General features: G+C 42.9%; 1 protein-coding gene across 1 annotated transcript in view; it reads left to right on the top strand.

Moving 5' to 3' along the window:
• ext1b (exostosin glycosyltransferase 1b) overlaps window positions 1-18,705 on the top strand; it is a 112,264-nt gene that overhangs the window by 81,364 nt on the left and 12,195 nt on the right. Inside the window, exons 7-10 of the mRNA XM_036952640.1 lie at window positions 3,286-3,381; window positions 8,737-8,826; window positions 17,496-17,656; window positions 18,417-18,588. Of these exons, the coding sequence (XP_036808535.1) occupies window positions 3,286-3,381; window positions 8,737-8,826; window positions 17,496-17,656; window positions 18,417-18,588 (519 nt within the window). The remainder of the gene's footprint in view (window positions 1-3,285; window positions 3,382-8,736; window positions 8,827-17,495; window positions 17,657-18,416; window positions 18,589-18,705) is intronic.

The following is an 18,705-nucleotide window of genomic DNA, read 5'->3' as shown; positions in this document are numbered from 1 at the left end:
ACACGGGAAAAAACGCATGTGCGCACTTCCTCAAATTGTTTGGAGACAATATCCTTTCTCTTCAGCTATGTTCAATTTGATTCTTCATACGATAAAATAATATTAAATTCTGCTAAATGAACTAGTGTAGCCCAAGTCCATATGGCATAGCCAGATCAGGACCTAACATAAGTACAAATCAGAGTATGCTATTCTGTTCTTCTGAAATGGACTACAGGAGATGCTAAATGTGTTTATGTCAATTAACGGTTAATTACCGTGAGGCCGGCAGTTATTTGCTTGACAATCAATGTTTTGACAAGATTGAATGACTGCCACGGCACTATCCCCCACCAGCCCTCATTCACCTGCTTCTTTCCACCCGCTCTTCCTGCACATCTATTAAAATATCATTTAGCCTTGATGGCGAGCGGGGATGGAACCTTGATCAGTCTTCTGTTACATTTGTACATTTGATACATTGGAGCAGTGTGCAGAGTGAGCTACATTAATACATTGTATATCATTTCATCCTTGATATAACCAAGAGCACAGGCCAGCTGAGTACAGGCTTTGCAAGTCCCCTGTCACGCAGCAGTGCCAGAGGGTTTAAAAACAGCTTTGCAACAGGCATGCTTGCAACTTTAGAGCAGAGGAAACGGCTGGTCTCTAGCTCAGATGTGTTTTTTTTTTCTTTCCAGCGCGCATTTTATATCATTTCGCAAACCATGTGAGCGGGGCGTTTTAACCTAATCCCGGCCCACAAATGATTGGTTTGACAACAAACAACGTTGTTTTAGTCATTTTACCTAGCTGTTTATCACCCTGGTAACTTGACAGTAGGTCTATGCACATTTGATTGGCACTGGAAGAAAGGAAAAAGGTCTGCTACTCATGAGACGCGTCAAAGGATTCATAGAGACCTAACTATATACAAATAAAAAAATTGGTATCTTTCTGGTGCCCCTTACATTCTGTTTGGTGCCTAACTTTAAAGTCGGGAGCAGGGTGTACGTTTGGGAGAGAGGCGTGTGTGTTTTGTGTGAGAGGGGGAGAGAAAGTGTGCGAGGGAGTGTGTGTCTGTGTTAACTGAAGTGTATAGGGTTTCATGCAGTGTTTTCTGCCACAATGACATGCAGATCATTATGCATGTACAGTTGAAGTCGGAAGTTTACATGCACTTAGGTTGGAGGCTTTACAACTTGTTTTTCAACCACTCTACACATTTCTTGTGAACAAACTATAGTTTTGGCAAGTCGGTTAGGACATCTACTTTGAGCATGACACAAGTAATTTTTCCAACAATTGTTTACAGACAAATTATTTCACTTATAATTCACTGGATCACAATTGCAGTGGGTCAGACATTTACATACACTTAGTTGTCTGTGCCTTTAAACAGCTTGGAAAATTCCAGAAAATTATGTTATGGCTTTAGAAGCTTCTGATAGGCTAATTGACATCATTTGAGTCAATTGGAGGTGTACCTGTGGATGCCTACCTTGAAACTCGGTGCCTCTTTGATCGACATCATGGGAAAATCTAAAGAAATCCACCAAGACTACAGAAAAGAATGGTGGACCTCCACAAGTCTGGTTCATCCTTGGGAGCAATTTCCAAACGCCTGAAGGTACCACGTTCATCTGAACAAACAATAGTACGTAAGTATAAACACCATGGGACCACGCAGCCGTCATACTGCTCAGGAAGGAGACGCTTTCTTTTTTTTCTTTTTTTTTTTTTTTGAATTTTACCCCTTTTTCTCCCCAATTTCGTAGTATCCAATTGTGTAGTAGCTACTATCTTGTCTCATCGCTACAACTCCCGTACGGGCTCGGGAGAGACGAAGGTTGAAAGTCATGCGTCCTCCGATACACAACCAACCAAGCCGCTGCTTCTTTAACACAGCGCACATCCAACCCGGAAGCCAGCCGCACCAATGCGCCGGAGGAAACACCGTGCACCTGGCCACCTTGGCTAGCGTACACTGCGCCCAGCCCGCCACAGGAGTCGCTGGTGCGCGATGAGACAAGGACACCCCTACCGACCAAGCCCTCCCTAACCCGGGCGACGCTAGGCCAATTGTGCGTCGCCCCACGGACCTCCCGGTCGCGGCCGGTTACGACAGAGCCTGGGCGCGAACCCAGGACTCTGATGGCACAGCTGGCGCTGCAGTACAGCGCTGGAAGGAGACGCTTTCTGTCTCTTAGAGATGAACTTACTTTAGTGTGAAAAGTGCAAATCAATCCCAGAACAACAGCAAAGGACCTTGTGAAGATGCTGGAGGAAACGGGTACAAAAGTATCTATTTTCACAGTAAAACAAGTCCTATATCGAAATAAGCTGGAAGGTCGCTCAGCATGGAAAAAGCCACTGCTCCAAAACCGCCTTAAAAAAGCCAGATTACGGTTTGCAACTGCACATGGGAACAAAGATTTGCCTTTTTGGGGAAATGTCCTCTGGTCTGTTGAAACAAAAATAGAGCTGTTTTGCCATAATGACCATCGTTATGTTTGGAGGAAAAATGGGGAGTCCTGCAAGGTGAAGCACGGTGGTGGCAACATCATGTTGTGGGGGTGCTTTGCTGCAGGAGGGACTGGTGCACTTCACAAAATAGATGGCATCATCAGGTAGGAAAACGATGTGGATATATTGAAGCAACATCTCAAGACATCAGTCATGAAGTTGAAGCTTGGTCGCAAATGGGTCTTCCAAATGGACAATGACCCCAAGCATACTTCCAAAGTTGTGGCAAAATGGCTTAAGGACAACAAAGTCAAGGTATTGGAGTGGCCATCACAAAGCCCTGACCTCAATCCTATAGAACTGAGAAACTGTGTGCGAGCAAGGTGGCCTACAAACCTGACTCAATTCCACCAGCTCTGTCAGGAGGAATGGCCCAAAATTCACCCAACTTATTGTAGGAAGCTAGTGGAAGGCTTCCCGAAACATTTGACCCAAATTAAACTATTTAAAGGCAATGCTACCAAATATTAATAATAGGAATCATATTTCAGCTCTCAATTGTGGGGTGGTTGGATGGATTTAAATGTCAGATGTTTTGAATTGGATAATGAAATGTTGAAGACGTACGATGGGGGAATGTGATGTTATGTGGTTAGTAAATTAAAATGAAGTGTCATTTTAGAATGTCATATCTGTGATTCTCATGAGATCTCTTTCTCCTGCTCTCTCACACCTTTAACTCCCCCACCCCTTCTATAATCTCAATTGCCGTTTCTGTCTCCATGTCACTTCCTTTCTCACCAACTCTCTTTGTCTCTCTCTGTCTCTCTCCTGTCTCAGATCATTGTGCTGTGGAACTGTGACAAGCCTCTCCCTGCTAAGCACCGCTGGCCTGCAACCTCCGTGCCCGTCATTGTCATCGAGGGAGAAAACAAGGTGAGCCTGCCTCGCACGCATGTCCTTTCAAGAGCTGGGCTGCCATTTTGGTTTCTCTACACACCCTCAAATAAAATTTCTTCATTTTGGCTGTACTGTGCCCCTAAGCCTTGTTCAGTGCCATCATTTTGGCGTATATCTATGCTTTGATCATTTGACAACTTGACCACAGAATTTCTGAACCCAGAAGCCCAACATTGCGATACTTCCGGGAACGCTTCGCGAAGCCGACTCGACAAACCAGAACGAGGTTTGGGGTTAATGTCTTAAGTAGCTGAGCATGTTGTTTACTCCCATGATTTGACGGCCTACACGTGCAGTTCGGCGCGACACAACCCTTAGACCCAATGACGTGTTCCTAGGCATGAGCTTAGCTGGCTAACGTCGCCATGGCATCGTCTTCAAGTGTGATCAGGGATTTCTATCGGAGAAGCAGTTTCTAGGCATTGACATACTGTACTTTCTTTGACTTAACCTTCTGACTTTGGAGCTGCATAACGCTGTCATATGCATGACATAGCAGATGTCATAAGCTGACAGCTTACTTTGCAATTCCATGCCACAGACCACTGTTTAGGTAAAGTAAGTTGTCAAGGAAATAACCTCATCTTTGCAACGCTTTGTAGTCAGTCAGTATTCCGTAGGGGGTTCGACTAAAGTGTCTCACATCGTGAGAGGTCAAAGTTGACACAGGAAGCGTGATCTGAGGCAGTAGTTTGAGAGCCTGTTGCATTGCTTCACTCTAACGCCACAAAAACGTTTGCTGAGCTGTCAATCAACCCAAGTGGTTTCTCTTACTCGTCAGTCACAACAGAGTGGGCGGGGTTTTGGTTTTTCTCCACATCCCTGAGTGGTTTTCTTACGCTATCAATCACAGAGGGAGCGTGGTTTTGGGCTGTGGGTCGGCGACAACAGGCATAGTTGAGTATAGCCGGGTCTGTGGTTTGTTGTGCTTGCGGGCTGGCTTGTTGTTTACTGTGGCGGACCCAGCCAAACGTGGCGAGCCTCTCTGAGCCACCAGCCTGGCGGTTGGTAGTGGGGGCACAGAAGGAGAGGAGAGCTATTTCTGGCGCCTCTGGGCTGGCATGGTGGCCATGTGGGCACTGCTTTACGACTCTTCAGCTTAACACTAGAACCGCTAAATCAGTCATTTTGACTGCATGAGTTTAATTGTTTTCTTACTCTGCCATTTTTTTAAAGTCTCGCTCCCCCGTCCTTGACCTTTCCTAAATAAGTCTATATAACACCGTATCGTCGTTAGAATCTTAATATCACAAACAGAACTGGAGTTTACAACCAGTTTTAGGAGGTCATGTCATGCATAATTATGTCATCGCCAATAGTGAATGAAGAACAGGGCGGGCCATTCTGTTGTATTGATCCATTCTAATTCTAATCTTAAAATGGTATCTACCCCATATCAATCCACTGAATCCAAGCGTATCATATCAGTCTACTCTGGCCTACTTTGGAGTAGGCTGCACAGTAAGAGCGTGCCTTATTGTATACGAACGTCTTTCAATATCTGGGAAAATAGCCACAAGCGAGCGAGTGTCAGAAGATGTGGTCTTGAGGCTTGTGGAACCTTACGTTGGCCATGGGAGCAGTGTCACCTTGGACTATTTCTTCACTGTCATTAGCGGACAAGTTGCTTGCAAAGAAAACAAGTCTGGGCGGCACCATGAACAAAGTGAGACGGGAGCTCCCTCCCTCTGCACAAAATAAGGCACCTGCACAGCTGTTGTACTCCACAACACGGGCTGAAGAATGACAAGACCACGGGAACACAACCAAGAGAAAACGGGCGACTACTACGCACTTACAACCAGACAAAAGTATGTTCGTGTGTTAAGCCAAGTGAGTGTTATGAAGATTTGCGTTAACTGTTGGGACAAGGAGTAACAGCTAAACGAAATCCAACCGATGCCATTTGCGTGAAGACGCACACAACATAAGCACGAGCTGACAATATATATCTTTTTTACTGCAGTCATATCAACACTTACATACACTATAATTCCTTTTTTTGTGCTGATCGTGACTAAGGCCACTTGGCGCTTATAATGATGTTTAGGCTACTGTTTTCATCATTTGACCTCTGGTCTTGGTGGTTGGTGTATATTTTGTCTTCTCATTATAGTTATAAAAAGAAGCTGTTACCGTGTTCCAACACTTTTGCTTCATAGTTGTAACAAAGGGCATTCCACAAAAATGGTTTATTCAACAATTAGTTTTTTGTTGTTGTGGGGGGGGGTGATTATGAAATGTATTAATTACACTGTTAGAATGTTGCACTCAGAATGACTGCTCATTACTTTGAGCGGGGGGCTCGAGACCCAGGTTCTCCCGCTGGGTCACCCAACTGTGTTATTGTGGTCTGCACCACACATTTTGTTGGCTCTCGCTCTCTGTCTTTGTGTGTCTCTTTCTCTTGCACAGTCTTTCTTTACCCTCTCTCGCTATACTTCACTGTTTCTCTCTCTCCCTCTCTCTTTTTTTCCTGTTTCTCTCTTCCTCCCTCTCTGAGGAATGTGGGAGGCTGATTCCTTCTCTAAGAGCTCACATTCCTAGCGCGTACAAGCCCCTCCCCCCAGGTAAACATGTCACACTTCTAACATTAAAACCATCTGTGATGGGGAAATGAAATCGCATCCTCATCTTATCCCCCCCTCATCTTATCCTCCCCCTCTCTCTCAATTCAAGGGCTTTATTGGCATGGGAAACATGTTAACATTGCCAATGCAAGTGAAGTAGGTAATAAACAAAAGTGAAATGAACAATACAAATTAACAGTAAACATTACACTCACAGAAGTTCCAAAATAATAGGCATTGCAAATATCATTATGTATAGAGTTGTTGTGATGTGCAAATCTCTCTCTCTGAGCGACTAAAACGTGGCTGGGAATTGTAGACATTTGGAGTCATTTGTGTTATTTGTTAGTTGTTTTTGTCGCACTTCTCGGCAATCTGAGTCATTCAAGATGTTCCGTTTAGGGCACTTTGTGGCAGAGGTCGGCGGGTACGAAGTGTTGTTTTGACTAATCAGCCTCTGTTCTCTAGTCTCTCTACCAAATGCTTTATGCAGTATACATACACACACACACACACACACACACACACATTCTTTAATGTAAGCAGTAGCTTTTCGAAAGAACAGGGATTCCTGCAATGACCCGACCTTCAGAGCTGAGTGTTGTCTCCAGAGAAAAGTTTACAAGGAAGTGTGTGGCTGTTATACGGAGTGTTTGAAAGGAGGGGGGTGTGTGAAGTGTCTGTGTTCCATGCATGTGTGTGGTTCCGTGGCTGAATGAGTGCGTGAGGCTGTGTATACTTGTGGGGTGATTTCTAGTGGGTTTGATTTGTAGTGAATATACATGATACATAGACTTGCGTGTGTGTTTCTCCACCCTTGGCTTTCAGCTCAGTCAGTAAATGTATGTATGGATGGATGGATGGTATTGAATGGATGGTATGGTATGGATGGATGGATGGATGGATGGTATGGTATGGGATGGATAGTATGGTATGGGATAGATGTATGGATGGTATGGTATGGGATAGATGTATGGATGGTATGGTATGGGATAGATGTATGGGTGGTATGGGATAGATGTATGGATGGATTGGATGGATGGTATGGTATGGATGGTATGGTAGACATTGAAAATACGGGTTTGTCACAATCACGAAAGGGGAAATTGTGTCATGTGTAAGACGAGGGCTACTTCAGCTAGTGTGTGTTTTTGTAGGGTTTCACAACATTCAAGCAGATAATCTCAATCCAATCTATAGTAAGGTTTCTGCCATATTGTTACCATATTCCTAACTGGTCACGAAAGGAGAGTAGAAGACTAAAGAAACCCCTTCATGTCTATTGGGACATGTCTTTTCCAGTGCTTGATGTATTGGCATCCCACCCTTGTGCTGTGCCGTTGTAAAATATACTGAACAAAAATATAAACTCAACATGAAAAGTGTTGGTCCCATGTTTTATGAGCTGAAATAAAATATCCCAGAATGTTTCCATACGCACAAAAAGCTTAGTTCTCTCCAATTTTGTGCACAAATTTGTTTACAACCCTGTTTGTCACGGATCACTCAGGAACTTTCATTACGCAGACCTGTCCCCTATTCCCACTGATTAGTACTTGTGCCCTTTGGTTTCCATTGGGCGGTCCATATTATTGTTATAATGTCCGGTCCATTATTGTTATAATGTCCGCTGGTGCGTGTGAGTACCTGTGCTGTGTGTTTTGGGCTTTCGTGCCATTGTGGATTGCGCAGATGATTACGGGTCTCGCCCCATGTGATAATCATTCTGCATGTGTTATTTATTCGAGGTACTCCTCGCTCTTTTGTTTTGGGTTTCAACCCTGTGTTTTGTTACGTGTTTGTTCGGTCTTCGTTCCCGTGCCTTTACACGGCGCGCCGTAATTTGGGCTTACTAAAAAACCCTATTAGGCATTCCTGCGCCTGTCTCCAGAATCATTATGCCAACGTAACACTGTTAGTGAACATGTCTCGTTTGCCAAGATAATCCATCCACCTGACAGGTGTGGCATATCAAGAAGCTGATTAAACAGCGTGATCATTACACAGGTGGACCGTGTGCTGGGGACAATAAAAGTTCACTCTAAAATGTGCAGTTTTGTCACAATACAATGCCACAGATGTCTCAAGATTTGAGGGAGTGTGCAATTGGCATGCTGACTGTAGGAATTGTCCACCAGAACTGTTTCCAGAGAATTTAATGTTCCTTTCTCTACCATAAGCCACCTCCAACCTTGTTTTAGCGAATTTGGCAGTACGTCCAACCGGCCTCACAATCTCAGACCACGTGTAATCACGCTAGCCCAGGACCTCCACATCCAGCTTCTTCACCTGCGGGATTGTCTGAGGCCAGCCACCTGGACAGCTGATGAAACAGGAATATTTCTCTCTGTAATAAAGCCCTTTTGTGGCGAAAAACTCATTCTGATTGGCTAGGCCTGGCTCCCCAGTGGGTGGACTAATGCCCTACCAGGCCCACCAATGGCTGCACCTGTGCTCAGTCATGTGAAATCCATAGATTAGGGCCTAAGGAATTATTTCAATTGACTGATTTCTTAAATGAAGTGTAACTCAGTAAATTCGTTGAAATGGTTACGTTTAGATCTTTGTTCAGTATATAATAATATATGCCATTCAAAGTATATTGATATTCAAAGTAACTTAGTCATGCGTGCATACATTTTACGTACGGGTGGTCCCGGGAATCAAGCCCACTATCTTGGATGGTGCAACCGCCATCATCTACCAACTGAGCTACAGAGGACAGTGTACTTGACCCTGTGTACTCTGTCTCCCCATGCAGGTGATGAGCAGTCGCTTCCTGCCCTACGAGACCATTGTCACCGACGCCGTGCTCAGCCTGGATGAGGACACTGTACTCTCAACCACAGAGGTTAGTGTTCCTCCACACATCACTAAGGATACTGCCTACTACTGTATTGGAATAGGGGACTACTCTCTCTCCCAAGCTCTGGTGCGCTCCCCTGCTTTTCCTCTACCCTTTAACTCCTTGCTTTTCTAACCTCACCACACTCCACCTCATGCTGTTTTTTTTAATGGCCACTCTCTACCCATGTAAGCTCCCCCCCCCCCCATTCTCGCTGTATCTCTGTATCTCTCCCCCTATCTCTATGATCATCTCTCAACGCTCTGTCTGTCTCTCTCTCTCTCTCGCTTCCCTTCCCCTCTTTTCCATCCCTCCCACCCTGTCAGTGTAGTGGCACACCAAGCTGCTGTGGCCTCTGCTCTGCTCTGTTCTGCTGATGGGAGGGATAATGATGATGTCAGTGTTGGCATTACTCCAGGGCCCTCGGTGCTTTGTGTGGTGCTGTGTCAGCACAGGGACCAGTGGTGTAGTGCTATTTTAGCGAGGGAGCACTTTTAAAAATATATATTTTTTTATTTTTATGACGACATCATTTCCTCAAAGTTTATACCGACAGATGAAGCCAATGAAATAGCTTATCATTTATAGGATATGCATAAAATGCATCCTCCAATTGCAACGTCTGCCACACATATTGTCTAAAGAACACGTTTTATGTTTTAATAGCCTCCAAGTCCAAGGCTACATCTTTTCAAAATAGGCCATTACTGTTTGTCGTGAATGATAATTCATCACGTTTTACCGGTGAAACGTCCAAACTGCATCTCCATGCCAGTCATTTGATTGATCTCAATCAGTTTCATTGGAATATGGATTCAGAATCTTCTTGAGTGGCAGTTTCGTGAGCGAATCAGAGCAGATGGCGTTAACAAACTGTTAGCCTGCCTTGTAGGATACAGTGCCTTTTAAGAAATTCTTCACACCCCTTGACTTTTTCCACAGTTTGTATTTACAAAAGTAAGATTGAAATGGATTAAATTGTCTTAAATTTTTTAATGATCTACACAAAATACTCAGGTGAAGAAAAATTCTAACTTCAAAAAACAACAACATATATTTAGATAAGTATTCGATCCCTTGAGTTGGAATCACATGTTGGAATCACCTTTTGGCAGCGATTACCGTTGTGAGTCTTGCTGGGTAAAGTCTAAGATTATTGCAAATATATTGTAGAATATTTGCTCATTCTTTTTAAAATTCTTCAAGCTCTTTCATTGGTTGTTGATCATTGCTAGACAGCCATTTTCAAGTCTTGCCATACATTTTCAAGCCTATTTAAGTCAAAACTGTAACTAAGCCACTCAGGAACATTCAATGTTATCTTGGTAACTAACTCCAGTGTATATTTGGCCTTGTGTTTTAGGTTAGTGCTGAAAGGTGAATTTGTTTTACTCTAGGATTTTGCCTGTGCTTAGCTCTATTCTGTTTCTTTTTATCCTAAAAAACTGCCTAGTCCTTGCCGATGACAAGCATACCCATAACATGATGCAACCACACCATGCTTGAAAATATGAAGAGTAGTACTCAGTGGTGGTACAAAAATTGTCAGATTAATACTGCCATTGAGAGAATTCGAAACGAAACGAGATATGACCTTTTTCAAGGTCAGTCTCGCAAAAAGAAGCATTCTTGCGTTCTAACTACCCGCTATTCAGAGTGTTCTGAACAAATGAAGGGTATTATTCACAAACATTGGCACATTCTAAGATCTGATGATAGTATCGGTAATGTGTTTATGGATCTTCCCTTGGTCGTATTCTCGCGGGGCAGAAATCTTAGAGATCAATTGGTAAACACTGATTTACCACCCCAAGATATCCCTGCACAACGTGTATTTGCGCCCCTACTGGATGAAAATTACAAGTGTAATGGCTGTGCTCATTGCAATGGCACTTATAAATGTAGATCCTTCAAACACCCCCAAACAGGGAAACAGATCCCAATCAAAGGTGTCTTCACGTGCTCCACTAAGGCAGCAATTTATCTTATAACTTGTCCTTGTGGTAAAAATGATGTGGGTAAAACAAAGAGCGTATTAAAAATACAAATCTCGGAGCATAAATAGCACCATTAGGTGCAAAAACTCGACTTACCCAGTTGCGGCCCACTTTTTGGAAGCAAACTCCCTAGGAGAGGGGGTGACCTCTACAATTTATTGTTAAAACGAGAGGCAGCCTGGATCTTTAATTTAAAGACCCTTGCTCCCTTCGGTCTCAACATAGACTTTGATCATTCTTGTGATCATTGTGATTTTGCTATTGTAAATGTTTGTAGGCTTATGTAGCCAAATTGTATCGATGATCGTACGCTATCCATTTATGTTTCTTGTATGGTATTTTAATCAATGAGAATTAACCAATGATATCAGGCCACACCCGGCCATGATTACAGACACCTGTGTCTGTCTTTTGACACTATATAAACGAGTCACCCCGCAATGTTTGTCATTATACCCTGATGTCTGTCGAAACGATGGACATAAAATATTTTTGCATCTGAGCTCCTAGAGTGTGCAGAGTGTTCTACTCTGCTAGCCAGCACCTCGCCTAAATAGGTGTCTCTTTTGCCCCAAACATAATGCTTTGTAGTCGGGACCAATTTCTTTGCCACATTGTACTTTTACAATGACTTTTGTCCCTTTACATGCTATCCACACCGCTCGTGTCGCGTGCGCGGCAAAATAAATGTACACGTTATGTTGTTCAATCATTGCATCCACAATGCTCAGGCGCTACAATGGACATTGTTTCTATTTGTGACGCTCAACGTGCTCCAAGTCTGGCCTCTCTCATCACCTCATCGGTTTTTAGGAGCATATACCCACGTGGGGGATTGAAAGATTAACTTCGGTCCACACCCCGGTAGGTTGTAGTAATGCTGTATAGTTGGTTGCCAACACCCATATAAAGTCCAAAGAAGAAAAAGAAGCTTGAAGGAAGGTTGAGAGATGATGAGAAATTAATTCGGTGTACCGTTTTATCTGTGGATTCATTGTCAGAGTAGAGGACCTTGTGCATTTCAGGTAAAATAACAACCCAATGTTTATATACCAGGACAAATTATCTAGCAACAGCAAGCTAGCTAGCTAAATTGCCATACACGTTTAATGCTTTTTGACCTGTCCCCAAATTAATATAATTGGTTCAGAGTTTGTTTTGATATTTCAACCTGCGTGCCCTGATTGCTTCTGGTGTGGATGAACAAAATCAACTTGTGCGCGATGGCACACGCGGACATACGGTTTGGTCAGCATGTTATTGCAAACAGGCTGCACGTTTCGGAATGTTTTTATTCTGTACAGGCTTCCTTCTTTTCACACTGTTATTTAGGTTAGTGTTGTGGAGTAACTACCATTTTGATCCATCCTCAGTTTTCCATCACAGACATTTAACTCTGTAACTGGTTTAAAATGACCATTGGTGAAATCGCGGCCAATGTCTGGTTTAACGCCGATGTGCAAAACCAATGTCAAAACTGACGTGCATACCTATAGTGGGGAGAACAAGTATTTGATACACTGCCGATTTTGCAGGTTTTCCTACTTACAAAGCATGTAAGAGGTCTGTAATTTTTATCATAGGTACACTTCAACTGTGAGAGACGGAATCTAAAACAAAAATCCAGAAAATCACATTGTATGATTTTTAAGTAATTCATTTGCATTTTATTGCATGACATAAGTATTTGATCACCTACCAACCAGTAAGAATTCCGTCTCTCAAAGACCTGTTAGTTTTTCTTTAAGAAGCCCTCCTGTTCTCCACTCATTACCTGTATTAACTGCACCTGTTTGAACTCGTCACCTGTATAAAAGACACCTGTCCACACACTCAATCAAAGAGACTCCAACCTCTCCACAATGGACAAGACAGGTGTTGCCCCACTGGAGTTACACAGTAATAGAGTCACTGCTATTAGCTTTACAACATACATACTATGGAATGGCATTTTGGGTCTTTGCGTGTCAAAAAAGATACAGTAGCACTGTCAAAACTGTACAAAAAAGTCTGCAAACAAGCAAACACCGGCCACGAACGATGTGTTTTCAATACCGCGTTGGTAATAAAGCATCATTTGTTCGACCGCAACTTCTGGGGTAGCTAGCTTTAGCTTGGTACCTAGCTAACACCAATACAACCAGCCTGAGCTGTAGAATGAGCAGTAGAAACTGCAGTCATTTTCATTATTCTTAGCAATGATTTAGGAATCCTTGTGAGTAAGTATTAGCTAGGTTTCCACTTGTTGTTCGCCTATTGAAATTGAACTTTAGTTCATGAAAATAAATTGCTAGCCAGCGACTTAACCCTTTTGCCCAAAGCTAACGTTATAAGCAGCCAGCTAGCTTCATCTGGCTAGTGAGGCTCGACCAGGTTGTGTTGTGAAGCTAGCAACCATAAGAATTAGACACAATAGTGGAATTTGAGGTTTGCCTTCAAAATAAAAGTATGTCATTGACAGTGATGCAAATGAATACAAAAAGTAGAATTATGCCATACTTTTATTTTGAAGGCTAGCCGTAAAGTACACTGTCGTGGTTAATCCTTATTGTGGCTAGCTTCACATAAATGGGTCCGACCACCATTAATCAAATAAGAACTGTCTTATAAATTAGGGTTATATTAGATGATGACACCCAGCTATATAGTTAGCTAGCTAATTATAGCCACTGAAACAGATTGTCGTTTTGCTATGTTTTTGTGGAAGAACATTGTTTGCATCCATGAGCTTGCTAGCTTTTGTTATGACCAGCACAGTAGGTGCACAAGACAACTTTACCAGTATCATAGCATACACATATGAAATACAAGTGATAGTGTAATCAATGTATAATAACTACGTAAAAATGTATGAACGCATTCAATTATTATGTGACCTGCAGTCATAATCAGGTCCTGATTGGTCAACAAGCTTAATTGACACGTCAAATGGTGTTAAATAGTATATTTTTTTACACATAAAGACCCAAACGGTGTTCCATAGAAATCCTGGGTGAGAATGAAACGACTGAACAAATGACCAACGAAACAGCACAGCAAGTAAGTGAAGGAAATAGGTGTTGATTGTCAGTTAAGAACAAATTCTTATTTACAATGATGGCCTACCCCGGACGACGCTGGGCCATTTGTGCACCGCCCTATGGGACTCCCAATCACGTCCGGATGTGATACACCTGGATTCGAACCAGGGGCTGTAGTGACGCCTCTTGCACTGAGATACAGTCCTTACACCGCTGCATCCATGTGTGTGTGTTTAACTATGTACTAGAATGCTTAAAAGGCCGCAACATTTTTTTATATTGGTTATCTGTATCATTTTTTTGGCAAGGAAAATATTGGATATCGGTATCGGCCAAAAATGTCATATCGGTGCATCACTTATAATAATAATAATAATAATAATAATAAGTGATGCGTAGGACTATTAGGCGTAGGCAACAGATCTGGACGATATGTCATTTTAAGCGATTGGAGCGTCCTTCGTGGTGCTGAAAGGACAGCGCCAGGATTGCACTGTGATGTTGAAGTTGAACCAACTTTTTAACCTTTAACTTGTGGTGCTGAAGGATACCTCTGCCATTTGGCCAGTTCAGGAACAAAAAAACAACCATTTTCATTTGGCCTATTGCCTGATAGGCCTACGACTGCTTGGTATAGCTATTTGTTGACATTAGTAAATACACATAGCTGAATATCATTGCACTGTTGGAGAGGAGAGCTTTTTTTGCGAGTAGGCATTTCAGTTTGTCTAGCTTGCACACTGTATCATAAACTTTGATTTGATTAGCTTGAACACATGGTTACAATATACCCTATTACAGAATAAAATAAAACAGGTGAACTATCAATTCATAGAATTTATTTGGTAGATTAAACATGCTATCAAATCAATTGACCAAGTAGTGAACGTAAATCATTACTATGTAGAATTGCAGAATATTTGTTTTCTATATTTTGGAGTGCTTATTAATTCATGCATCACAATAAACTGTAACCTAAATGCATTATTACCTCCTACTTGGCCCAAATTTACACTTCCAATTGCCCACCATGACATACCAAGCCAGATCGAGCCCTGCGTCTCAACCAATAGCCAATGTAGGCTAAATATATCCCAAGAAGGGCTACAGCAACTTTCAGAGAGGGTCCGGCTCCATGGGATTTGCTGTGTCCACTCTTGGTTTGGGTGTCCTCGGCGCAGAGCGGTGTTGCTGGAACCATGTGGTCATATATCGTTCAGGGTTCCACTGGGCGATGGCGTCTGTGGAGTTTTATGAATGTCAAGGCAGACACAGTGATTAAATTTTTGTATTTTTTTATCCAACGTTCTGATTGGCCAAAGTGGTCAAGCCTCTGACTGGCCTCCGCAGTATGCACTACGCAGTATAGTTCTTCATCATTCTCGCCACCGCCAGAGAGAAGACGGGGAAGAAACCACAATTTATATACCTCTCGGCTGCTATACATTTTAATTTGGTTTGTCATTATATTGTGCTAATTTAAATATAACTTGAGGAAAATATAGAAATGCAACATGCTACAATTTCAAATATTTTACTGAGTTACAGTTCACATAAGGAAATCAGTCAATTGAAAGAAATTCATTAGGCCCTAATCTATGGATTTCACATAAATGTTTTATTTATCTAAGTCAGTTAAGAACAAATTCTTATTTACAATGACAGCCTACACATGACTGGGAATACAGATATACATCTGTTCGTCACAGATACCTTAAAAAATGATTCTCACAATGTGCCTCAGGATCTCATCGCGGTATTTCTGTGCATTCAAATTGCCATCGATAAAATGCAATTGTGTTAGTTGTCCGTAGCTTATGCCTGCCCATACCATAACCCCACCGCCACCATGAGGCACTCTGTTCATAACGTTGACATCAGCAAACCACTCGCCCACACAACCCCATACATGTGGTCAGCATTTAAGAGGCTAGTTGGATGCACTGCCACATTCTTTAAAACAACATTTGAGGTGAATTATGGTAGAGAAATGAACATTAAATTATCTGTCAACAGCTCTGGTGGACATTCCTGTCAGTATAATTGCACGCTCCCTCAACTTGAGACATCTGTGGCCTTGTGTTGTGTGACAAAACAGCACATTTTAGTGGCCTTTTATTGTCCACGGCACAAGGTGCACCTGTGTTTAATCAGCTTCTTGATATGCCACACCTGTCAGGTGGATGGATTATCTTGGCAAAGGAGAAGTGCTCACAAACAGGGATGTAAACCAATTTGTGCACAAAATGTGAGAGTAATAAATGTTTTGTGCCTATGGAAAATGTCTGGGATCTTTTATTTCAGCTCATGAAACATGGGACTAGCGCTTTACATGTTGCATTTTATATTTTTGTTCAGTGTAATTTATAACATATTCCAGAAATAGTTTCACCAGCTTTGTGTATTCTCAAATTGAAAAAAGTGAGGGAGCTCCACTTCTCCACGCTCCAGGCAGCACAACACGCCTGACAGAGACCAAGCCTACAGTACAGAAATGGGGAGAAAGAGAGTCAAAGTATAGTGAGCTCCAAACCTACCTCTTTCACTGCCTCACTGTTGTCCCGAATGCAACTTTCTCTTCTCCCCCTCTCTTATATAGTACTTAGGGATCCATCTTCTCCTTTATTTTGCCCTCTTTATCTCTAGCAATTTCTCATACTCCTTCTCTATCCCTCCCACTCCTTACACCTTTCTCATGTTCACTCTTTTTCTCCATTTCTTGCTCTCCCCATCTCTCTGTTTAATTGGCATCTTTTATCACGTCGCGAATCCCCTGCATATTGAGGAAACCACCATTGTGACTGTTTTAATAAGGGTTTAATTTCTGCTTCCTGGGGTGGCTTTTCTCTTCATTCCTCGAGCTGAGCCAGGCACACAGTTTGGCATAGCACCGTGAGAACACAGATGTCGCCGAGACGAGGTTTTGAGTGGGAGCCCATAAAGGCTGTTTTTGTGATGACCCTGTGGCTGTTATTACACATTCTTAATTCCGTTTCTGGTGGAGGCGCTGTCTGTGTCCCAAATGGCACCCTATTCTCTACCTAGTGCACCACTTTTGACTGCTTTTCCCCTATGGGGCCTGGTCAAAAGCAGTGTGCTCTATTGGGAGGAAGGTGTTATTTGGAACGCAGGCTCTGTCTGGCTGCTGCCGGAACCAGGCTGACCCTGTCTGTTTTCTCTAATTATTTATTTAAATGCTTTGATCAACCAGCGAGAGGTCAGCCAACTGCAGAGAGCTTTTGAAAACACGTTTGTGTAATAAGTTTGTGTGATGCGGCATTCGAGAGAGGGCGCGTATCTGTCTATGCCTCTGTGCATGGTCCCATAGGGCGGCGCACAATTGGCCCAGCATTGTTCGGGTTAGGGGAGGGTTTGGCCGGGGTAGGCCGGCATTGTAAATAATAATTTGTTCTTTAACTGACTTGCCAAGTTAAATAGAAATACATGGACAGTGTGCATTCATTGAGTGTAAAAATGTGTATTAAATGGATACTTTGGGATTTTGGCAATGAGGCCCTTTGTCTACTTCCCCATAGTCAGATGAACTCTTGGATACCATTTTTCTGTCTGCGTGCAGTTTGAAGGAAGTTGCTAACTAGCGCTAGTGCAATGACTGGAATCCATGCGTGTCTGCTACCAGTTTTGTCTTCCTCCTCAGGTGGACTTTGCCTTCACGGTGTGGCAGAGCTTCCCAGAGAGGTTGGTGGGCTACCCGGCCCGGAGCCACTTCTGGGACAGCAACAAAGAGCGCTGGGGCTACACTTCCAAGTGGACCAACGACTACTCCATGGTGCTGACCGGAGCTGCCATTTACCACAGGTACAGTAGGCTACAGAACAAGCTCCAGGGTGAAGTTTCCCCTAGGCACAGATCTAGGATCAGCTTCCTCCCCCCAGAATGTAAAACTGACCCAAGATCAGTGTATAGGTGCAACTTAACCCTGTTCAACAGTATTACACTACCAGCAGTGCTTGACTTGGACTGAAATAGTTGTCGGTACTTATTTTGGGGGCTGGTAGTGTTTATATTTAGGTACAGGAGCTTCACAATACTTTCTGAGCTAATATTCTATAACAGGTGCAGGAACTCAAGCAGTAGAGCATTTGAGGTGCCAGTACTCTTTTCTGGTGAGCTCGTGCCCAAGACAAGCATTGACTACCAGTGGAGGCTGGTGGATTAAGAAATCGGATGACGGGCTTATTGTAATAGCTGTAATGGACAAGGTATCAAACACAATTGAAAGTGACATAAACCTCCACTGAACACTACTGTAGGAAGTAGACTTGAGGCCACATACTGTACATCAGTCATGTTGAGTGGTGCATTGTGGATCCTGTCCCAACCCTCATTGCATTATTTTTCATTCAGTTCAACAAAGACTCATTTCAGCACTGTTATCAAACTTACATTGAACTGCTTTGATTAGCTTTTAACTCAATCAAATCAATCAATCGATCCAAACTCTAATCTTGAATGAGTCCCAGGTCTTTCCAAATACCTCCAAATGTTCCTCTCAACTCTTCTTCTCCCTCTCCAAATATTACCACTTCCTGTTCACTAACTTATTCTTCCTCCTCAGATATTACCACTTCCTGTACACCAATTTCCTGCCTGCCAGCCTGAAGGGCATGGTGGACCAGCTGGCTAACTGTGAGGACATCCTCATGAACTTCCTGGTGTCAGCCGTCACCAAGCTGCCGCCCATCAAGGTCACCCAGAAGAAGCAGTACAAAGAGACCATGATGGGACAGGTATGTATTATACGACATTACAGACTGGGTAGTTTGGGTACTGGATGCTGATTGCTGAAACAGCATTTCAGCTGTGTATATCTGACAATATACCACGACTATGACGCAAAAATACTA

The sequence above is a fragment of the Oncorhynchus mykiss genome, chromosome 18, assembly GCF_013265735.2.
Source record: "Oncorhynchus mykiss isolate Arlee chromosome 18, USDA_OmykA_1.1, whole genome shotgun sequence".
Classification (NCBI taxonomy): Eukaryota; Metazoa; Chordata; class Actinopteri; order Salmoniformes; family Salmonidae; genus Oncorhynchus; species Oncorhynchus mykiss.
This window is presented reverse-complemented; position numbering and strand designations above follow the sequence as displayed.